Raw genomic sequence first — 24903 nt, 5'->3', positions numbered from 1 at the left:
TCGAATGGCATAAAGAAAACGAAAGTTCCTTTAATCCCAATGGCGAGATCGGCGAGATCAACGGGAACAGGAAAATCTACAGAGGCCGATTCTCATCAGATCGCTGAGGCATTCGAACCAACGGAAGGTGCTAGTCAGCCAGATGTATGTACCTATTATTTTTCCCGTGAAATTCTTGAATTGAACATGATGTGAACTGTTAAAATTATTCAGAATTAAAGTCTCGAGAGCTTTTGATAGCATTCCATTTTTTTTATTACGTCTTTCGCTATTTTCCCCCCAAAATATTTTTTCCGCCCAGAAAAAAAGCTTTTCTTTCGTAAAACTATCTTTTCCTAACCAGGGGCTTTTCCAAAAGAAAAAAAATCTCGCAAAACCTAAATTACGTACTTTTTTTAGTTTGTAATCCCAAAATTTTTCCAAGGCAGACCTTTTTTGCGGTGACAGATATTTTCTCCGGATCGACAATATTAATGTGTGGTTTTCTAAATAAAGGACAAAGGAAACGTTGGGGTTCCACATAAATAATATGTAATTATAGTCATCTATTATTATATACTTGATTACTTGAGAAATCATCGAATTCTGAATTGAAATCAATATACATAATATTTTTAGTGTCGAACAATGTCTTCGGAGAATTTTGTTCCTTTACCAAGGTTAACAACTGTTTAAGAAATATAAAATAAAGTAGGTAAATGTCTATAAATTAAAATATTGACAACAATATTTATTTATTTATTAAGGAAACAAACAGTTAGCTACATTATGATTACAAAAATATGTTTTAAAATAGAATAGTGAAAAGTTATTGCAACCAGCAAAGTTTCCATATACTATAAATTACAATAAAGTTAAGCCTAACATGATAGAAAGTAAGAAGAACATAAATATTATAAAGAAAATACATAAGAAAAATGAGGAAGAATAATGAATAATTATAGACAAAAAAAATAACATTCTTTTAAAATATATCTATATCTACTATATAAGTATATCTATATTATGAATTATTGAAATTTATACGTAATATGGGTGATCTGAGATAGAACAGAAAAAGAGAATAATAAGAAGGAAAAAAACATAACATTTAAAAATTCGATCCATGTCCATTATACGAAACAATTGAATTATTGAAAGGATCAACGGTGGAGATTATCAATTTAATTTATCAATATATTATATTATATAGAAAATTTCAAATTGTTGTTAATATCTCATGAATTAAACTACAAATTCATTTAATCTTTCTTCTGATGATCTGCGTTTTAGCCGTGGAATTTTCAGTAAATATTTCAGTGGTCTACAGCTCGTCGTCTCGGAGCCTTTAAATGCAGTAGAAACTTTATGTTTTATATTTTATAGTAATTATTATTATTTAAAAAAGGTTCCATATTATAATAGATACAAATGATACAATATAGTAACATAATAATAATTTGATGAATTAACATAAAATTTAAGCTCCGTAACAGGTAGGGCAAATTGAGCGTAGTTATACACAAAGCAGTCAGGCCACAATTTTGAAAAAAAAATGAGTTATTGTTATTTCCATAATCCCACAGATTTGTTTTACGTTCTGCACAAATCAGCCAAGCTGCTATCATACAAAAATCTCATATAAATGCGTTTTAAAGTTTTTTAAGAATCGCAGAATATGATATTTTCGATCTGCATAAAGCGACCAAGCTGCTGTCATACAACAATGTCATATAAATGGGTTTTAAAAATATGCCATTTTCGGTCTGCATAAAGCAACCACATGATAATATTATGTAATTATTAAAGTTTTGACTGTGTATGTTTTTCATTTTATTATATATAATATAATATATAGATTTTTCATGTAAAAATTAGTGCCAGGCAGCTAAATATTAATTTATAATTTACAAGTTTTTCGAATTATTTTTAGAACTTTAAAATTCCCATACTAGAGTAACTTAGAAGGTTTTTTTAAAAGAAAATAGATGCAAAAATAAAGATTTTTCTTTAAAAAATAAGAGTTGGCTGCATTCCAGAATGAACATTCTAAAAAAACGGTTTTGCACAAGACAGCCTGGACTGCTAAAACACCAAAATTTCATAGATTTTATGCTTTTATCTCTTTAAAAGTTACACAAAATCATATAGGTATATTTATAATATCTATCATTCAAAAGGTATAAACAGTATACAGAGGCTTTGTGTATTTAAAGAAACACAATTTACATAAAAGTGCTTCTATCTCTGTTTGAGGTTTGTGTGGACTGGCTGCTTTGCGTATAACTACGCTCAATTTTGGGTCTGCCTTGGTCTATCTTCGAAATTATGCTTCAAATATACAGCGCAGTGTTTACAATTTATTCTTCACACGAACATAGGATATTCATTTAAAAGTATATTATGTACAGCTAGACTAAAATTATTTAATCCGCTCGGTTTTCAATTGCAGTATGTCCAGAAAAATAAAGCAAACGTCAAGAAGAAAACATCACTCTCCGCTTCGAAGGTTAAAAAACCCAAAGCAAAGAAGAGGAATAACAGTCAGAGTGGTTACTCTGATGCATTTATGTAAGAGCAATACAATGTTTATTTTTTCACTCAATACCTAAGTATGTAATTATCTGGCACACGATCACGTCGAATTGACAGGAATATATTGCCGATGAATTTTATCAAGAAAATCGTAGTGTGGACCTAGCATTGTGATGCTTAACAATTTTGGTTATTTAAACGATATTCATATCAGTCTTAGCATATTAATTTATTCTTTGTTTAGGTGACTGTTGATTATATTTAATTTATCTAAAATATGTCTGTTGATAGCTATGCACCATTACGAGTTATGACTATATAAAAATGAGAAAAAAAAATTGCCTCGTTCCAGGAAACTAACATTAAGCCAGCCCAACCCCAAACTGTCTCACAAGGAGAGGCTGATATGGCTTCAGCGACGTCGTGCAGTCGGCATCTGGGTCAATTGTTCTCATGGTGATTGCAATAAATGGCGCTATCTAGCGAATGTTTTCGACCCACTAGAATTACCAGAGAAATGGTATTGCGAAATGAATCCAGGTAAGAATATTATTGTACGCGCTACGAAATAACTTATGAAATACTATAATAACTCTGGACCGCTATCTAATTCAATACCAGCATATGGCAGTCATCGGTGGCTTTATTTAGCCAGTGAATTTTTGACCTGCCACATAATAATATTGGATTGCTCTATATAATTATTTTTGCTTTATCATTAATGTCATTCATGTAATGCATGAGATTTGGCCAACACACTCATGCAATCTTACGCTTAGAGCAAATATGACAACTTAAGTCTGTGACAGGTTGCATGTCCTTCTTCCTGGCGCTACAACCATATGTGGGTGTTGCCCTTCTCCAGCATCTGCCTCCATATAGGTCTCTCCAAAGCTCCCTCTTATTTAGGATACTCAAGGTGTTTACATCTAGCTCGACACTATCCTTATATCTTATACGAGATCAACCAGGTCATAGTTTGTCTTCCGGAATGTCAGTTTCTTTGACACGCTTCACTCGTTCATCATGTGTACATAGCCCAGCCATCTAAGGTATCCCAATTTGATGGACTGTACAATGTGCGGGCCCACGTACAAAGCATACAGCTCGTAATTGTATCTTCGTCTACAACCCAACTGTGTGATGTGTTCGAAAATACCACGCAGCACACTCCACTCAAATGAGCCCAACACTCTTTCCATGCCTTTAGTCATGCACCATGTCTCCGAACCATACTCTTATTAGTGTTTTGTACAAGATGCACTTTAAGTGTCTGTTCAATGCCTTGGAATGTAGGTAGCACCTTTATTAAACCGATGCGACATTTGTGTCCTAGCAAAATCAATGATTCATATTACCATAAACAGGTTGCACGTACGTGTATTTTATAGAGCAAGAAATTTTAAACCGAATTGACACTGCCAAATAATTGACGATTTTGCAAGACGAAAATTTATTTAAAACATGTTTTTTTATTTTATTTCTATTAGCTTTGTTATATTTTATGTTAATAAATTAATGAGTGTTTCTACGTATAAAACTTTTTTTCTAACTTGAATTTGGGGCCCCCGAAATTTTTACCGCTCAGGGCCTCCGCTTGACTTGATCCGCCCCTGATTTTATGCTCCATTGTCCTTACTGACTATAAAATATAAACAGAATGATAAATGAATAATTATAAATTATAATTATTCTAATGAACACTAGGATAATGTGTACCTACCTACCTACGTCTTTACCTACTTTCAATAACAACAAGTTTTCTGTGAAATATTTCCATTATTTATCAAAGTTTTAATCAACAAATTATCCACACTACCTACCGACATGACATAATATCCTTCATACTGAGTGTACAATGTACCTAAACGGAATAATAAATGAATATAATAATTATATATAATAATATAATATATATAATAATTATAAGATAATGTGTACCTCTTTACCTATCCTCAATATCAACAAGCTTTCTGTGAAATATCGCCACTTATCTACGGATCTATCAACACACGTTCGCGACTTTTTGTCGCATTGAAGTATAATAATATAAGTTATATTTTTTCGAGTAGTAATCTTTGTTTCAACGCTGTGCCATTCCTACGGCAGTCGACAACTAATGCACTCGCCTGCGCTCGCCTGTTCAGACTTGTTTTGTGGCTTGTTTAGTATATAGTGAGAGGTGGTGGTGATCGCTAGTCGCCCGAAATAATAGAATAAAATGGATCGGATTGTCTGACTATTTTACTAAACTACTCGACTAAATTTGTCTGTTCAGACACGGTTTTTTATGAAATCACTCGCTACTTTACTAAATCACTGGCACAGTCCGAACAAGGCATTATGTAGACACAGAGCCAATGACGTTGCGTCACACAAATAATGAGAAAACATTAATACCTATATTCATTTAAATTATATTATTAATAATGCTAGTAAATGGTAAACACTGATCGCTAAATTATATTTAAAAAAAAAACAATGAGAAAAATTATTAGCAATAAAATATGTACCTATTAATACTTTTATATATTCATATTCCTAGATATGTCTGATTATACCAATGGAATATAACAGCCAAATTACAATTATTCACGTTTCATGTGAATAAGCTTATTACAATTAATTGAATTGTTGAATATGACATTACAGATACTTCCGCCAACCATTGCGATGTAAGAGAAAGTGTACTCAAAGTCGAGGAGGAAGAAGATCTCATTCATTCGATATACTCGGCGGGTTCAGTGGTGTGGGCGCAGATACACGGCTATCCCTACTGGCCGGCTATTGTTGACGACTGTCCAGACACGGAGCAGTTCTACTGGCTAAACGGATTCTCCGATATTCCAGTAATGTCCCATTTAAATAGAGTCAACATTAACTCCACTTCCCACCTGGTAGACTTTGGCTTAGTCAAGAAAAATCGCTTGCCTTTTCTTGATTTCTTTTCGTGATTGTTTTCACGGTTACAGTAAAACCCCGTTAATACGAACATTTAAATTGAAACTTTTGCGAAAATTCACAAAATCTATTTGTACTTAGTGATTTTGAACAATTTTACAATTGGGACTAGTTTTTCTGTGTTTTTGCCATATATTTTGTATTTCCTAAATCTTCTTCAAATTTCTGTCCCTTCGATTTCGAATTTACTGTAGCTACTTGTTTGTGTTCATGATGATTTTAATAATATTTTTAAAGTACTTTTTATCAAGTAGTTTTGCGCACGCCTTAAATGTAATGTCTTGGACGCGCTCCATCAACTTACTGTCTACACTTTTATGTCAAAATAGTAATAATAATAAGCAGTGTTGTCATTTTTTATCTGCTGATTATCATACAAAGATGTAAAAATCACATTGCGTTTATTATAACAAGAAAATGCAATTGTAAACACGTATTATCGTGCAAGTTGCAAGATTGCATGCATCGATCAAAAAAAGTACCTACACGATATCTGCGCCTGCGCAGTAAAACAATGGTGACAAACCTGGCAGAAAAAATACTCACATTTAGCACAGAGCATTTTGACGTTTACGAATTTTCATAACCTGCAAATAGCACCATACAATGACAACACCGTGTCCCGCTTACGCTTGGAGAATGAGATTAGGCGAGACAGTCAATACTTTTGTGTGTAAACAGTTGTTTTTTTAGTTTTTCAGTTGATTACATTTGATTTTTTTGTTATTTTCAGGTGTATTATAATGTGACATTCTTTGATGACAAAGAAGTGTCTAGAGGGTGGATAGAGGCAAGTAAATTACGTCCATATGTAGACTGTGGAAAAAAGATACAACATAAAACATCATTTGTACCAAAAGAACTCCGTAAGCGTCTGTCTGCAGCCACTCAGATGGCCGACAATGCAATCGGTCTCACAACAATGGAGAGGTTGAAGAAATATTCCTTCATCAAACGATATAAAGGATCGATAAATGAACCCTCAATAAACTTACTCGATGATGATTTTCTCCAAAATAAGAATGCTCCTGCTCCTATGCAGCCTCCGTTGAGAGTTGATGTTGAGTCATTATCAAGCGAGATGACTGACTCAGATATCGATAGGAATGATTCCGATGGTGAGATAATTATTGATATTTCGATAAGTTACGACAGTGATACGGCAGATGGAACTCTCTAAAACTAGGAACGGATATATGTATCAAACAAAATAATGGTAATACATTCTTTTAACTTGTTAAAATAAGGTTTATTTCAAATATGTTGAGAAAAACATCTTCTGTAAGAAATGTATGAAATTGAAGCATGAATAGAACCTCTGTTGTACTGATGAACTTAGTTACAAGCAACTGCATTGCTGATTCATTTGATAAGAATTTCACACTTCTACTGTGATATTAGTTTGCCAATGTGCAGGGATGCCCTAAGTGTACGGCCTGAGTGGACAGTGTTCGGCGGCTCGTGAGCGGCGTGTGCAACTCAAACGTATAACCAAAAAAAGGCATTGTCTACGAACATTTCACACACGGCCAATTGCTGTCTGTCCACTCAGGCCGTGTACACTAAGGCATAAAAGCACCTCAAAAATAAATTAGTATTCTATTTAAACAGGAACATTTTATGTAATTTAATTTTATTTCTTTCTTTACTTTAGATTGATGGTGAATCTCAAAAAAGAAACGTTTTGAAAACACAATATATTTTAGGCTACAAAAAAAATAGTTTTTAAAAAATACTTACTTTTAGTAAAATACTTCTGCGCACGCTCATGTCTCTAACGATTCCTTGCTAGGATTCCACTATGATTTCAAAGTCACTCAAATCAGTTAATTACATACATACATGATTCTATTTGCAGATATGTCCTACGTTCAAAAAAGCCTGGAATACTGAAATTAGGATTGGGTATAATTAAATTAGACTTAATAATTTGACATTTCGTCGTCTCACATATTGGTGTATAAAAGTAGATATTCAACAAATAAGATAAGAAAATTTAACTGTAAGCACCCGAAGAATGATATTTTCTCGTCAATTTTATGTAGACAGCAAAAATCAATATGATTTTAAAAACTAATAATCACGTAAAACACTGAGAAACAGACTTCTAACCGGAAAGCGAGTCGCCATTTTGTTTCCAGGGGTGTCAATAGAAGAAGAAAATAATGAACTTGTTACCAATACAACCGCCCATATACTCGTTTGACTGGAAATCTAACTGCTTCCTTCTATCTCGAGCTTAAATTATTTGGTGTATTTATATCGGAGCTATTATTTAGGGGCATTTAAGACCAATTTTGGCTACCTACATAATATGTTCAAGTAAAATTTATTTTGATAAAAAGGTCCAATAAGCTTGATGATTGATACATCTTGTTTCACTAAGATTATATTTGTCAACTTCAGCATATGTATTTGGTGGTAATTTATGATAATTGTATAGTTTCTACTGTTCTTGCTACTTCATAAGTGAAAAAAAACTAAATGAAAACTTATAGATCCTTCAACCGATTATTATCACAATTTTATTTTATATTACTTGGATTAAGCAATGATAATGGATGTTTTATTTCAGAATATTTGAATGTTGCTGTTTTACGACGATCAGCCCGAAAGTCGACCGCAAATAGTGGCAACCTGTCGGACTTGCTAATTTCTGACTCCGTCGTTCCGTCTACTCAAGATGATCTTAATAACGATTTAACCTTTTTCCATTCCCCTGCTTATTAACTCGTTTAGTGCTAACACCGCGACTGGCACGCATGGAGTACTCGGACATTAGATATAATTAACGTGTTATTTAAATGTGGTAATTAAAAGGTCAGCAGTGATTGTGTAAGCAAACTCTTCGGATTATGATGTAGATGGATGTAGCCCATCTTAAAATTTATTTTACTAAAATATCTATGTGTTGTAATGTGAAATCATATTACTTATTATATTTTAAATAATATTAAGCCAAATACTTTGTAAATTGTTGTGGCCGTAGTTTCAAAAAAGGTATATGAATGAAAATAGTATAACGTTATTTTGTCATTCATGTTGTGCGGATAGTTTAAAAATATATAGTTTATGTTGTTTATTTTAAAAGAATCATTAATAATTTTTATGTTAAGTAAATATATGCATTCTTAAATTGTATCCTAAAAAATGTTCGTAAATATAATAATATTATTGTGTATAAAACTATAAATTGGTTAGTTAATATGATCAGGATTTATGTATTATTTTAAAATAAAACATCCTCTCTAACCACATTTTAAAATTATATGTTCTTATCAATATAATTAGAATTTATTTATTTTAAATTTAAACTCGTAAACTGTCAATAGTAAATTCAAAATAAATAGTTTTGTTTTGTTTATAATAGATATATTATAAAAGAAAAGAATTTGTTAGGTTTCATACTATCTTTTTAAATGTCAAAATATAAATTCGTACTGGATACAATATTACTAATATAGTTATCTACTCAGTAAAGTTTTATTTTTGGTTATTAAGTATTTATATAACAATAAAAAATACTTTTAATCTAAGTGAACAAAATTGGTTTTATTTATAAGTTTACATTTCCTAAATAATTCCCTCAAGTTTCCATAATATACCTACCGCTTTACTCCTTTTAAGATCGTATGTATCTAAACAACAATGGCGCATTCAATAGCTATAATATATTTTTTTCTATTGGGAATTGATCTACAGCGTGAGATCGATATGCGACTGATGTGCCATCACTGCGATCTAGGAATCTTAAAATCCACCTCTTCCGTTCTTCCAAACTACAAATAGCGTTTTGACGTGTCAGATGCAATTTAATTATTATTGATATAGATGTCACCTCATATGAATGACATTATTACAAGTATAATAATATATTCATAAACATCATGATGTGTCTACAGCAATTTTCTTTTAAGTAAGTACAATGTAATGAATATGATGTAAATTGAAGATTTAAAAAAATATATCGGCCATTGTGAAATTGAGATAAATTTCATGAACGAGAAGGAATATGCCCAGTCCAAACTGAGATTCATTTGTACGTGAACAAAAATATTGTATAAATAGTATGCGAAAGTTGTATAAAACTTTTTTTACTTTGCGCGGTGAAATGTAATCTTTTGCACCTTCACATTCACTGGTTTAACTGTAAAACGCTTGGGGACGACGCTCAACCTTTTTTCAAGATTTGTCAATTCTAAACATTTTCAAGTAAATGCTAAATATTACTTAGGTACCTCATTCATATATTCTATAGAAACAGATTTTGGATTCATACGAAACATGATTTTATGAAATTGATGTTGTATACTAGCTGTATATCGAGAGAGAAACTTACCCATTGGACGACTAGGGTCCTACAGTCAATGATGTCATTGTCTACAGTGCATAAAATTTTTGCATCAGCAACAGAGCCGTCCGTCTCTTAAGTATTAAATTTAGGGTTTAAATCGATATGCTGTATCCAAGTCTATCGAATCTCCTAATAACACATAAAAGCAAAGGCTTGGTATAATCCATAGTTTTTTTGGATGACGTTTGATGGTGTTTGTTTTTGAGATCTGTGAACTGGCTACTTTATTATATATAAAAAAGTATTAATGTTTTCGAAACAGCGCCTACCTACCTATACGCATCTGTTATATTGTTATTTTGCTTACTGTAGGTTAAAGTTTCGTAAGAAGTCCAACTAACAGGTTACATGTAGATTGTACGTAAAACATTTCGCCGTAGTACAGTTCGCCATGAGCGTTCTTCTCGGAAATAGATGACCATATACCTACTATACGGTCTCCAATTAATGAATTTTATTTTGATGTATAAAGCCATATGCGTGGAAGCTTGGTTGGCAAACACCCATTTCTGAGCAGTGGGTTGTGGGTTCAGTGCCGTGGTTGGCAAAATATGCATGTTGTTTTTTCAATCTATTTGGTCCAATGCGAAGACACAATATTGGGTAACAACCATTATCCTAAATAAAATCTGTGAATATAACCTTCACTCTGTAGACATCCATAATTTTCTCCACGTAGCGCAGAAAATATTTTTTTGGTACTTACCTATAATATTTTATTAAGCATACACCATATTATTAAAATTATAACAAAGACAATATTAGATATTTATTGTAAAATAAACTCTTGTAATATTAGTGTTAACCCATTTTAATGTGGATCCCAAAATATTGTCTATTATCTAGTATTGTCAGTCTAGACTCTAGAGTCTAGAAGATATCTTATGTGCACAAATTATGGACAGAGTAAGCAGATGTGCTGAAAATCTGTAAATTGAGTTTTTCACGTTGAAATAGTGATATTTTTTTATAAATTAGACTTTAATAACAAGTCAAATATTTTTGTCTAATTTAATATAAAACAATCGGTGTGTGTACTTATGTCCGCGCGTTAGAAGTTATACTTCTTTGGCGTAACAAAACTTGTGATAAACTAGATTCTTTGACTAGCTCTTAATTATCTTGTTAAATTACACACTCAAGAAAAAGGACCGCTTATTGGAACGCCGTTGGTTTATTTCTATACATTTTAACTTATATTACTAAATTATATAATGGTTTCTCGTTGTTTTTATTTTTAAAGTACCAACTGTCACTCTGAAGTTTAATAGTTTGTTTATGTAAGGAATTTCAAATGGCCGACAGTAATAAACTCGCTGCCTAGGCAACGGAACAATTCTAAACTATAATGTTATACTGTATAATCGTCACGATTGCAATATCATACTGTGGCATAAAGGTAGTGGGTTCGGCTGATAACAGAACAATCGTGGTCCGAATCCAATCGAGTGCGTTTTTTTTCGTGTGAAAACATAAATTATGCGTTACATGTCACACGCCAAAAATACACTCTGATCTAATTTTCCAAACGCGCCAAAGGAAGTATAACTTCAAAATATATAACAAAATATTTTTGGTTATTTTTTAAAACAGTTTTTTCGATTATCTCAGAATGTGCCAAACGTCACAAACAATATATTGAATATGCAGCGACGGTATAATAGTATTAGTATGTATATTTTTAGTTTATGGTGGACGGAGAACGGCAAACTCGTCCGCATAGTCTCCTCGTCGTGATATTATATGGACCAAATTTATGTGACGCTGCCTGTTTTTTCACGGTAGGTACCTACCTCTTTGGTCCTGCCAAATAACATATTCCACGTTGATAATATATAACAAATGAAAGAGTACATACATATTTCAAAAATAAGTACCTACTGTAGAATTGGGAATGGAGACAAACTCATGGGAGCGGATAATGAGCATTTATGACTATCATCACCAATGAATGGGAATGTAATAGATTTACTAAAACACCAGTGATTACTAGAAGTGAAATAAATGTTTATTTTTAATAATTTATAATTTATATGAATAGAAGAGTATTTTAAAAGTGATACATATCATTATCGTTTAGTGTTACTAATATTTTTTTTGTGATACAATAAAATTCTCATGTGCGTTTTTGAGTGACATTCATATTTTTTTCATATTGATATAAATTAAAAATGATTTGCACCTACAAGTACCAAGTTTATAATTTTTCTAAAAGAACAAAAAAAAACTCGTTTTTGTAAACTACATTGCATAGTATCTATTAGTTTTATAAAAGAGACCAATGTGTACCTTTCTACTTTTACTTATTTGAATAATCAATAAAATTAGGATGAGGAAAGAGTTCATGAATAGCAGGAGTGGCCAAAAGATCGACCGCGTAACTATTCCTAGTCGCCCGCCTGTCTGATATCTATACACATCTGTACACATCTCTGATGCCTGTCTCACACAGCGTGCGAGACAAGCCGTGCGACAGAGACAACGCGCTACAATCCCGAAGTTAGCCGATTATCGACGACAGTCTCTCTCTAAAACTCGACGGGTAAAACAAGAGTTGACTTGTAGGTAACTCACGTGGCGGCCGCAATACATAGCGGACTCGTGTGTGTGGCCGTTTCGGGTTTTAGAAGCAATGACATTAATATGGACGAAGCATCTGGGAAAAAAAATGACACTCACTTTTTTGTCGGGTCCGCCGAATGGCATAATCTGTTCTAACGCCATTACAATAAAGATGATATTGCTATAGATTCCCGATGCTTTTTCTCGGGTCTGCTGAATGGTTCGGTTCGAACGGGTTCGCTTAAATGAACATTGACACAAGAAACACTGTTCTAACGCCATTACAATAAAGGTGATATTCCTATAAATTGCCGATGCGTGATATCGCATAATGGAAATTGCGTGACGTCTATCTATACATGTGCAAACGTCACTATACGCGAATTTACTTGCTAGCTACTGTATTGAGTGCGTTGTCCATTAATAATGTCATTGTTTAGAAGTGACATTCCGCTATAATCGGCTCCCTTCGGCTCTGCTAAAATAAAAGAACATCTTGTTTTATTTACATACTATTTTTATGTTTGTCTGAAATCATCATTAATTGCTATTATTAAAATAACTTGGTATTGACATTATCAATGTTTATTTTCAATTTAGACTTATTTTTGGCTTTAAATTTAACTTTTAATGTTAGTATACCGCCGCCAAAAATTTCAAAAGTAGGTCGCTCATAGTGGTTAAAAGTTTGGCCACCCCTGAATAGCATAATATTGTTGGTACGGTATATAGATAGGTATTTATTGCTGGCATGTAATTTAAGCAATTAAAAAACTAATAAATACTTAAATAAAATGCGTATAGGCACATAATATTATATTACCTGCATAACATCTATAGAAAGAAAATTAAAATATGTGTTACTATTATAAAAATTCAATTGAAGTCATGATATGATGTTATTTCTTTCAATCACATAAAAAGAGAACTGAGTACATTTTAATCTGAGATGATCTTTATAATAGACTAGTTTTAATGATAGTAATTCAGGTTATTCTTCTGGATAGATCGACACGATAGGCGAGTAACTTGATACATTTTAGTACCCATATAATAAAATTAATAATCTTGTAAATTATTTGTAATAATAAAAATTAAATGCAAGTGTGACATAATAATACATAATATGTATTTTCACAAACAAATTCACAAATTGCGACATTAGGAAATTTTCGTAGAATTTTATAAATCTTGCAGTACTTAAATGTTTTGATGTGTTGATTAATTTGAATAATTTTATTTTTAATTTATTAAACTATAGTAACTACAAAAGGTTATCAAATATTAACAAAAATAACACTGACTACTTATAAATTTAATCTTAAATCTAGGATATTTTATCATAAATGATAACAAATGGAACATTTCAAATTAGGCAGAAACAATAACAATAATTATCATATTAATTTATAGTTTACATTGATTGCAAAATGGATTTCACCATACTGTGTAGATTTGATGTTATCCTTGCTGTAAGTTTTCATATAGACAACTATATTTTTATAGCAATATACTGCCATTTTCATTAGATAGGTTTTCAGTGGGTACTTATAAATAATAAAATATTCACAATGCAATATTTTATCATGAACGTACAGAAGAGGACAACTGATTGGACAATTATTAGTTTTTTTCAATTATTGTAATACTCATATAAACAAAACATATTATTATCTTATTGAAATAGGTTTTTTTTTATAAAATAAACCGCAATGATTTCGTACTATTATTTAGCTACAGTTAGGTATACCTAAAAAGTATGGCTTTTATACATATTCGCTATATTATTCTAAATATTTTTAGTGAATATTACATATTATAATATCGGAAATGATATTGTGACATAATTCTATTGGCAGTTTTTTTTAAAATTCAAATACACTAGTTTAATATTACTAAAAATACATATGTTATAATATTAGGTATAATAGAAAGATCCAAAGGATTTACACAAAGCGATACAATTGATACGAGGAGGAAAATAATACGACAATCGAAAGTTTTTAAAGGAAGTTAAGTACTTATGTAAATTATTTAAAAAAGGAGCTAATTAACCAATTAGTAAATAAGTACAACAAATAAAAACAATGTTGGGGGCGCTGTCTATAAAATTTTAATTATTATAATAGTATATTATAATATCTTTTTAACTCCAATCTACCACATGAGTTAATATGGCCCGCCATATTCATTTTAAAACGTGTCAATATTATTTAATTTATATTTAATTAGATTGTTTTAACGAAGAGTGCAGATACATTTATATTATTTTAGAATATTATGGTCTTAATAAATATCTTTATAATTTTTTTTTAAATAGTGGTACATTGTTTTATAAAATACTTAATTTTCAATTACTAGTATCCATTAAGGTAGGCACTGGATTGATAATAGTTCAATAGAAGTTGAACAAAATAAATAACTGATTATAGGGATGTTTCAAACGGCTTCAACATTAAATTTCCCATCATTAATGTATCATAATGATAATATATAGATTTATTAACTACCCATCATTGCTTTCAAATAAATACTATAATGTTTTTTATTATTGTTATTATGTGATTTGTAAAAACACATTGAATTTATTGATTATTCAAAATAATTTTTGCGTAGATTTGACTAGTTTTAACTTTTCAAGTATTTCTATATTTTATTTTTGGCTAATAACCTCCAAACTCTGTAAATATTGGCATCATAGAGTCACTACCTTTAGCTCAAAGTAAAAATCAAAAATGGTTTGGTATCTATTTCTTTTGCAGTTGCGAATTATTATTCGAACAATAATTCTTCATCAAAGGTTTAAGTAAAAACATACAAATTTAATAAACTTAAAAATTCCGAATACTGCATATTATTGTTTTGTCTGTTTTACTGTTATATTTTTTGGAGCAAATGGACTCGGTCCTCGTTTCATTTTTCTGTATTGGCCTGGGTGAATAAGCCTTGAATAATAATATAGTGAATCAAGTTTAAACGAAATTATTACCAACAATTTACGAAATTATTACCAACAATTTCTCGCAAAAACCTAGAACAGCTTAGACAGCCCATGAATGTGATTGACACCAGTATAGCGATTCATTAGCCCCGAAAAAATCACGGTCGGTTTTAGATTTTTGTGACGACCATACATTTAATCAAAGAAAAAGTTTACAATAATTTTGCACTCAGGGTATCCAAAAGTCTTAATTCGCCACTGTTAATTTAGGGTTATATTGAAATTAAGAAGGCAATATTCTGTTATTGCAAATAAATCTTACTCAATATACCTAATACTCATACTTATTTAAAAAAAAATCTAAGTTATTGACATTCATATGATTTTAAAAATACAATATATAAAATATTAATTTTCAAAATGTGATAATTCAACAATTAGGTTATTCAAAATATGCGTAATAATTTTTGAAACTATATAGTAGTTTTTCATATATTGTGTAGGCTGACAAATATTATATTAGTAGTTTTTTTTTCATTTATCATGTTATAGGTAATCAGCGCAGTATGTAGATATTTTTGTTAAATAATATTAATTTGGAATTTTGCCAGCTAATTATGAAGGAAATAGCAAGTAATTAAACGAAAACATAATTTTTAAGGATTAAGATATGGGAATTCTGAAAACAACTATAGTATTACAAGATTTTTCAAGGCCATTTTTAAAGTTAATATTTAATTATAGGTATTATAATTAAATTTATCTTCTAACATTAATAAATTATTATTACCAACTTCTCAGATCTTTCCAACACCATATTGTACCTACGTAGTAGATTTTATTACAATAATCTTCTTATTTTTTTCTTTTTATAAAATAATATAAGCTTCATACTCATAAACGGTAACAAATTTCTCTAATTCATTAATTTATTTAAAATGAAATAAGTTCTTTTTTTGGAAAAAAATATTTTTAAAGTTGCAATATGCTAAAGGTAATAAATAGGTTGGCGGGAAAACATACTTTTGATGTTAACAATTATTAACATTAAAATGTTGATACTGATGATGCTAGTATCTATGATAATATGGTAATATAGGTAGGTACCTTTGAAAGATGGTATAATATACCATTTAAAACAAAGTCTAAATTCAAAATCAAAAATACGATACTCATTTTTATTCGTTTCTTCTACAATGATATACAAAAATTTCTAATTTAGATATTATAAAATTTTAATATAAGAAGAAATTACATTTATGAAAAAAAAACTTTTGAACAGTGTCCAATTCCAAATTTATTGGGATTTTTTTTTCTTTTTTTCTTTTCTCAATAAGGTCATATCAGGGAGTGGGTGTTTCATAAATATTGTTTATTGGTTTGGCTCGATGAATCTTTTGCAATTCTTACAAAATCTCTACCGTGTCGGAGCGAATAATACGTTCAGTGTAAGCTTTGCATTTTGTATTCTCTATTATCTCACCGTGAGAGTAAATTGCCTCGGGTAAATCCCCGGATTAGGACCGTGGGATTTTTCCCGGTCTCGGTCCGCCGGTCGGCGGGTAATTGTGATCGGGACTGAGGTCCCTTCAGTGGGTGATGTGCAGGACTGTGAAGGCGGACGCGTCCGTGGAGAGGCGCGGGCGACGCTCCACTTCCGTCTGCTAGTCCTCGACCAGCTCCCACAGCATCAGGGCCGCGTCACTTCCTCCGCTCGTCACCACACCGCGATCGTTGAACAGGAACCTGGCACTCGCCACCTGCCCGCTATACACTTTTTGCTCGGTGTATTCGGATTTTGGACTCACGCAGGGATACCTAGGATATTCAATTAAAGATTATTTATGTGTAACATATTGACATAGCAAAATATTATTTCAAGGGGGTTACAAGTTACAACGTTATATTTAGATTTTTATGAACACCTATAAATGTTAAGAATTAAATACGACGGGTCGGCAATGAAAACAAAAAGGTGAGTTAGGACTAAGAGTAGGTATACTGAGAGAGTTAAACTGACACTATTTTAAGAAATTATAAAGCAACAGCAACATTTATTCTATTTAAGTGGAATATAATACGATATACATATAATTCGCTTGGGTAGTAGGTTAACAGCTGCTGCACTCTAATTTACTGTCAAAAATGACAGGTCACTTGTATATTTTAGAATTATTATAATATAGCACATACGATACGTTTCGATTAAAAAAGGTTATTATTAATAATATAAGTCAAGTCATTCATTTAAGTCAGTACCTAATGGTAATTCAATAATGAAAACCAATAACATGAAGTTATCTACTGACAGTCTATCACTTAAAAAAATGTATAAACGAAAACATTAAAATTTTAGAATCCATGCCATTGTTACATTTAAGCTTGGTAGCTATTCTAATCAATTCTAATAATTATTCTATAATATACTTACTGAATACCTACTTACAGATTTAATAATGCTATATATTGCTTACAGTTAGAAGTATGCAGAAATAATAGATTCGTTTTGTTAGTGATGACGTATGGTAGGTATGTTGAGTGTATAATTATTAAATATACCTGAATAGTCGAAGATGGCCATCTGCATCTCCGCTGATGAGGAGATCATGCGCCGAAGATCGACTCGCCGTCGTTATCAGAGATGTCATCGGATAATATCGATTGTTCCACATTCCTATAGAAAAATATGTAATGAAGAATAATATGACAATAAATTTGTTGTAGGTGTAGATTATTCTTTATACTATTGATATTATGATTGTGCATGATCACACCTGACATTTAAAATATAAATCCAAATATGTATATCTATGCTTCATACCTGCAACAAGGAACCCGACAGTTGAGAAGTGAGTGTACCATTTAACGTCTTTCATGGCTATCGGACTCTTTTCTGGTGAAAGAGACTTGACATCCCCTGTAAAAAAGAAAATAATAACAGTCATTATATTATAAACAATACCTACATAATATTCTAATAGAATGTCTGTCAATGTAAAATATTAAAAAAAATATATGATAAAACATATGTTGGTTTCTGATTATTTAATTGATAGCTTGATTCAATTATTCTAGTTACTGAGAGCTCGCTATCCGAATGGGAATGGCTGGAGTAACATTTAGGTCGATGCGGGGTATCTGAGACTCACGAGCTTCAAGAACAGATGTTTAAGACGGACACTGGGTGTGCGGTGGTATGACTTTAGGAGTAACGAGGAGTTTAGAGAGCGAGCCAAGCAGTCTCTCATCACGCTGCGAGTAAAGAGGCGATGTTGGATCTGGCTTAGCCACGTACTGCGGATGCCAGAAGAGAACTTCAACCTCCGCTTGCCTATTATTCAAGGCAAGTCCTGGAAGGGCGCTAAATACTATCCATAGAGTGTATGACTTGGAATGACGCAAGAAGACTGGCGCGCGACAGGGTTTCTTGTGGGCGTTATCAATGATGACCTTTTTTACTGTGCAATGCCGTACACTATTTTGATAGAATCGATTGATTCGAAATGATAATTTACAATTTTATTTCCAGCGACAATTTTAATATAAACAGGAAAAAATGTTGATATTTTCTCGTATTGTAAAATTTTTTAAATCTTCCAAGGGCGCCTGGCGAAAAATACAAAGCTTGCAATTTAAAATAATTTATCCTATTCGTAGGTATCTAAAACTATTAAAAGAAAAAAAAAACGTCAATAATGAATAGGTACAATGTAAATTCGTTAAAGATAGATAGATAGTTATATACCTATTATTTTATGGATATGTTTTATATTCATCTAACATAAGATCGTTTGTTCATTGTTTTTGTGACAATGCTATTTTCTAGATATTTAATTTTTGTGAGAAACTAGCATTTTTTCTGGCATCTAGGTTATTTTATCTTATCCTAGCTAGCATATTTTTATTAATTACAGTTGGCAACGCTGATCATATTATTATGGTTTAACTCACAGAAAGCAAGGTCATAATCAGCAGTAACAGTCTGCAAGTAGTTTCCATCAGCACTCCAGTCAAGTTGGACGAGAGGCTGAGTTCCTCGGATCTTATTGCATTTCTTGTATGAGAATCCGTCTCGTGTCACACGGAACAGATAGACGCTTCCGTTCTGGGATCCTATGGCTATCATATCGCCAGCTGAAAAGTAAATGTAATTAAATTAGGATGTGCTGGTTTCGGCAGAACATTTCAAATTTAAAATTCAAACCTTAAATAGTTTTTTAGTAGTATTTTTAACAATTTGAGGCTTATGTGTAAAACTCATGCAGCACAACTCCATTATCATATTGTTGACACTTAACGATGGTTTAACTTACAGATAAAATTTCACAGTGAAACCTCGAATCTTGTTATTTCACCAGTTAGTTTACGGAAAAAAACGAATAAATTGTTTTAGTTAATATTGTCTCATGGTTGGGTTGGGCTCAGTAGTGACTCAGATAATTACGTTTAATTAAAGGTAATGATCTGTTCTGACTTATTAACTCATTTAGGTCATTAGGTATTTGAGTCATTTGGAAAAATTAACGTATTGGGCAATCGTAATTTAAGCTTTTTTAATCTTCATCATAAAAGTTGTATGTTGCATTCGTATAAAAAATGGTGATTGTTTCTCAGACAGCATCTGACTATGAAAATGTAAGATTTTAGTAATGCCGTCATCAGTCAGTCATGAAGTATTGGAAGATGGTGCATGACCGATTAACTGACATGCTCTGACTAATGTAGTTTAAATCGGTCGTACATGAACGTCACACGTACAATTCCACATATTTTAGAAGTAGTTTATATCGTCTGAAATTGAAGTAGAAAATATGAAATACTTCAAGATTGGAATCGTATGTAAAGTAGCTAGGAAGCTAGAGCGAACTTCATGGTTGAATAAAATATCACAATCGTTAAAATTTGGTCTTAATACAACATTTCCTTACAAAATATCAGTAAACACGATTTAGATGTGATTGATATTATTTAACTATTGTTAATGTTAAGAGAACACGTAGGTGAGGGGGAGAAAATAGTTTCAGTATTTCACTTACATGGATTATATCCTACACAGCTGAGCGGAGATCCACAGACCCTGACCGTCGTAGCGGCGGCTCCAGTCTCCGCAGCGAGCACGACAAGATGGCCCTCAGAGCTTCCAGCAGCGAGCGCCACGCCCAGGGGGTGGAAGGCCAGGGACACGCATTCGTAGCCAGCCTGCGCCGACCAGACTAGCTGGTGCCGGCGCCAGAGCGCGACGCTCTTATCGTGACCGGCTGTCGCGAAGAGTTCATCATCGGGGTGGACTGCTAGACCCGGTAGTTGGCGACCGTGCCCAAATACCACCTGAACATTAAGTATCAGATTAATATTATACAGTGAATGTGCTGATTATTAAATTTTAAGGCATATAGACAGGCTATCAATAAATTATGAAAATGTAAAGAAATGTAGAAAAGTAAAAAAAATGAGAAAAAGAAAAAGTATTTTTCGAAATCTCTTTTGGCCCTCTCTATTTTATTTTGTATTTGATATGCAGTAGATAGAGTGGTATAAATTCTCATTTTTTTTTAATGGAAAATATTTAAAACACCACATTACATGTATTTTTTTAATTAAAATATTGCTGTTTAGTCGATATCGACTATAAATAGCATTTCACTTCAACTGTAACAATCAGTTATAATAACAGATATATAGTTGTCCGATAATAATTTTCCACAAACCCTTATTTACCACGCGTAAATTCACTATCTTGTAATTTCGAGCCATCGTACAACGGGTGCCTGTTCTAAATTTATTCACGATGTATAACAATAGTAAATCATAAATTCCTTCCTCGCATATAAACCTTCCTTTAAAAACATGTAAACTCAGCGCTCGAAATGGAAAAGTTTACTAACCGGAGCGCTCGACAAATTTTCTGAAGATATTTACATAGTCATCAAATTGTATGTGTATTTTATAAAAATAAGTGTGTCAGATTTTCTATTCTATGGCCTATCTAGCTCAGACGGTCAACATATTTTTTCCACGAGACGGAGCGATAATTTTACAAATTTCACAAGCCGGAACGGCGCTCCGGTGCGTTCCGTTCCATTTCGAGCCCTGTAAGTAAACTCTAATAGTGTCAACAACTGTTATTAAATAAATTCTCATTAATTACTATGAAATAAAACATAATACCGACTCCTTCTAAAAATAAAATATGAAATATCTATGAAGTGATAAACAACCACATATAAAGGTTTCATACGTTATATAACAACCCACAATTTCATGTTCTGCGATACTTTTCGTGAACTCGATATGCTCAAAGGAATAACTATTTTTTTATCCTATATTACAAAACAATAAATATTATACCTGATTAAATCTCCTTTGCAGAGATCCTTCCATAATATTATTCCTAGTTGTGCCCACATAAATATTTCCATCATTCCTTCCCGGCCTCTGGGGATAAATGCTACGAACGCCGCCTGCAGATTCTGGGAGCTAAAACATGAAATATTACACGAATTTAATAATAATTAAATTAAAAAATATATTATCTAAAAGAAATTGTTTAAGCCGACACGAAACGTGGATATTTGTACTAATAATTTGGCGCCATAAAACTAAATTACGACACGTGGAGTTAAATCAATAAGTAGGTTATATTTTATTACGGAGATTGCTGGGTTCGTGTAGCTTTTATGAATCAGTAATTTTCAACATTTGAAAGAAAGTCCTTGCCAACGATTATATTATTCAATCTCCACAACAATATTTCTGCAAAGCATTTCAGCATTTTTTGCTTTGATTATACTATTTTTGTATTATTTAAATCAAGGGTTGCCAAAAGAAAACGCGTAAGGGAAAATTTTGCAAAAATATATTATTATTGAGTTAGGCAAACCGTTACGAAGTTACAACTACTTTTTTATTATTACAACGTTTTTATTAGCTCGTATTCTTGTTTGTCCAGTACAATTCTTTTTAACTAACTTCCCGACTAACTAGACATTTGAAACATGTAGAATATATCAGAACACGATGCCAATGCATTCTTTTAATACTTTTAGCCATCTTTAATCAGAATTGAATAAATTTTCAGTTAATTCTGTTTTGTATGGAAAGTTATTTCAGAAAAATCCGTAAAAAGTAAAAGGCTATTATTAATTGCTAAGGGGGTGGTCGTAGCAACTAAATTATTAATATATACGTGCGTTACTATGGAAATCAAAATGAAATGTCAAAATGACATTTCAGTATTCTATATTTGTTTGTTTGTTTATTTTTTTTATTTACTTCATATCAAGTACAAGTTTGAGCATATTAAGCATAATAATTCAACAGAAAATTTAAAAACGTTGTACTTATATAAAAAGTTCTTTTTATCTTGCTATTATTGTAGTTTAGTTAGTGACAAATATACGACGAAACGAAAGTTCTTATTTTAATTAAAGTATTGTTCTCCTGGAAAATTGAAAAATATCATGGCTTAACAAAATTCACGTAAAAAAAAGATAAAACAATCAAGGATTAATGCCTCATAAAATATAAAGTTCTTGAAACAAGGGTACTCGATCATCGCTCATTGAATTATTACGTATGATTATGATCACAAACTATTATGTTAATATTATAATATTAAGATATAGATACATTAATAATTGGAATATAAATTGTCAGATGTGAAAGATTTCCTTTGCGCATCGCATTAGTGTCGATTTAACAGTTACAGTACATACATTATAAGTATTATAAAAAGATGATTTGTGGTTTGTTTTAATGTAAATTTAAAGTAGACCTTCTAAAATGATACTAACGATTTTTATCTATGAATTATTTATGGGTAGTGTGGAGAGGAGGGAATTGTGACATGACGTATCAATTTCAGACAAAATAAGGAACAATTCGTATTTCCATTTAAGATATTATTCTAACCTTTGTGTCAGTAATTCTTTTATAGTTTTGTAAAGAGTCCCAGGCCGATATTTTCCGATCTTTCTCGCCGCCAGACAAAAGTGTTCCCTCTGACAACATTATCAAAGAACTAATTCCTTTGTTGTGAGCCTGAAATATATACATAGAGTAAAAAATATACATTAGGTTTTAAATATTAAAAGAGTAATTTAAAAATAGTATTATTGTAAATTATATACTATTTATATTTGTTTATATTAATTACCTCGAATTCCATTCTAACGAAATATGCACCGTCGCTATCCACACTGTAAATTGTTATAAATCCGTCACTATCAGCTGTTACAACGTCGCCATCTTGTTCAAATTGAAGACTAGTGACATTCGTTCTTGATGGCTAAAAACAAAATTTTACTAATTGAGGATATGTTTACCAATAATGCACGTAATTGTATGCATGTAGTGTAAACAAGAGTGTTACCGGCTTAATTATATCGGTTCGCTCGAAGAATCCATCTTTTCGTCTATTCCAGAAGGCTAAATGTCCTTTTCCGTGAGTGATCAGAAGATTATCATCCAGCGGGTGGAAGGCAGCACCTGCCATTTCCTCTTGTAATGTCTGAAAGGTAAACAATTATTATATTATAATAGTGATACTCTTTACTTTCACTTCTGAAATATTGTCGGGATGCATTTACTCTAGAAACCGGGAAAATTTATAAGCCCTTTGGTTTGAGCAAACAGCAGAAAACCTTGAGGAAGGAAAATTGTGTAAAATTTTGAAATGTCTGTCAACATTCTAGACAAATTTTCTCAACTCATCCAAATTTGATAGGTAGTGTAAAATCTCAGGGTACCGAATTTGATGGAGTCAAAAAATGACAATCGTCTTCACTTTACGTCTAGGTTACTGTTTATTGTTATATACTTTTAGGCTTTGACTGCAGTCCACCGTCATATCGCCTTTTCTCCTCTGAGTGGGGATCCATCGTTCAGGCTTCTCTCCAAGAATTTTAAGATATTACCGAGCTCTAACGTCTTCTCCAATTCCAGAGCACACTTCGGTTCTTAGATGTTCTCGTACTTACTGGGTTCACCGTGTATATAGTAATTATTGATATACGTTTGTGTCAATAAATCTTTTTGTAAATTCTGCACCTAATTTGAGTGCACCCGCAAGTTTTTGGAAATTCTGGCTGAACTCTGTATGAGCTAGCAGAATTCTGGTTGATATTTATTTTGTGAATTGGCATCTACAATCCGATTTTGGGTTTGGGCCGCTTTACGAAGAGGTTTTCGCAATAGATTTGTTTTACGAGAAATAAATGTTAGTCACTTGCTCAATATATTAGGTGCATGCTCCATGAGTCCATGAATGGAAGCACACATTAAAAAAATAGCATGTGACTTTGTCGACATGTTACCTTTCGGCCATCATGGACGCGGATTATGTAAGATAAGAATTTTGTCAATTACTCAAAAAACTAGAACTTTTCTTTTTTGTGATTAGTGAATTAACAAGCGCCATTTATTTTTTATAGTAAATTCAATACGCCAAAAGATTTAACGGAATTATAATATTTTTTCTAATAAGTTTATAAACATACTAAAATAATGGTTATAATTAATTCAACAATTAATGAAGTTGGTTAAACTTGAACTACTTTGATTGTATACTTAA

At 31.8% G+C, this 24903-nt stretch overlaps 2 protein-coding genes across 2 annotated transcripts in view; one reads left to right on the top strand and one right to left on the bottom strand.

The window, feature by feature from the left end:
• Nucleotides 1-39: 39 nt before the first annotated feature.
• On the top strand, nt 40-6655 carry LOC147064632 (zinc finger CW-type PWWP domain protein 1-like). Its single transcript, XM_085957682.1, has 5 exons — nt 40-144; nt 2432-2550; nt 2867-3054; nt 5167-5363; nt 6209-6655. The coding sequence occupies exons 1-5, from the start codon at nt 40-42 to the stop codon at nt 6653-6655; spliced, it is 1056 nt and encodes a 351-aa protein (XP_085813808.1).
• A 10005-nt stretch (nt 6656-16660) lies between these two features.
• DCX-EMAP (Doublecortin-domain-containing echinoderm-microtubule-associated protein) overlaps nt 16661-24903 on the bottom strand; it is a 79948-nt gene continuing 71705 nt past the window's right edge. Inside the window, exons 10-18 of the mRNA XM_085957681.1 lie at nt 23704-23841; nt 23488-23619; nt 23244-23372; nt 21681-21809; nt 20369-20660; nt 19284-19466; nt 18154-18249; nt 17892-18006; nt 16661-17150 (exon numbers count right to left, since the gene is read on the bottom strand). Of these exons, the coding sequence (XP_085813807.1) occupies nt 16997-17150; nt 17892-18006; nt 18154-18249; nt 19284-19466; nt 20369-20660; nt 21681-21809; nt 23244-23372; nt 23488-23619; nt 23704-23841 (1368 nt within the window). The 3' untranslated portion in view covers nt 16661-16996. The remainder of the gene's footprint in view (nt 17151-17891; nt 18007-18153; nt 18250-19283; nt 19467-20368; nt 20661-21680; nt 21810-23243; nt 23373-23487; nt 23620-23703; nt 23842-24903) is intronic.

The sequence above is a fragment of the Rhyacophila brunnea genome, unplaced genomic scaffold (genome assembly GCF_057557595.1).
Source record: "Rhyacophila brunnea isolate RB1 unplaced genomic scaffold, BYU_Rbru_1.0 scaffold_7, whole genome shotgun sequence".
In the NCBI taxonomy this organism is placed as follows: domain Eukaryota; kingdom Metazoa; phylum Arthropoda; class Insecta; order Trichoptera; family Rhyacophilidae; genus Rhyacophila; species Rhyacophila brunnea.
Note: the sequence above shows the minus strand (reverse complement) of the source record. Positions and strands in the feature narration are given on the sequence as shown.

Coding starts and splice junctions, on each gene's coding strand:
- LOC147064632 (XM_085957682.1), top strand. CDS start 40: ATGGCGAGATCGGCGAGATCAACGGGAACAGGAAAATCTACAGAGGCC. Junction 2,551..2,866: donor GGTTACTCTGATGCATTTAT/GTAAGAGCAATA, acceptor GCCTCGTTCCAG/GAAACTAACATTAAGCCAGC. Junction 3,055..5,166: donor GTATTGCGAAATGAATCCAG/GTAAGAATATTA, acceptor ATGACATTACAG/ATACTTCCGCCAACCATTGC.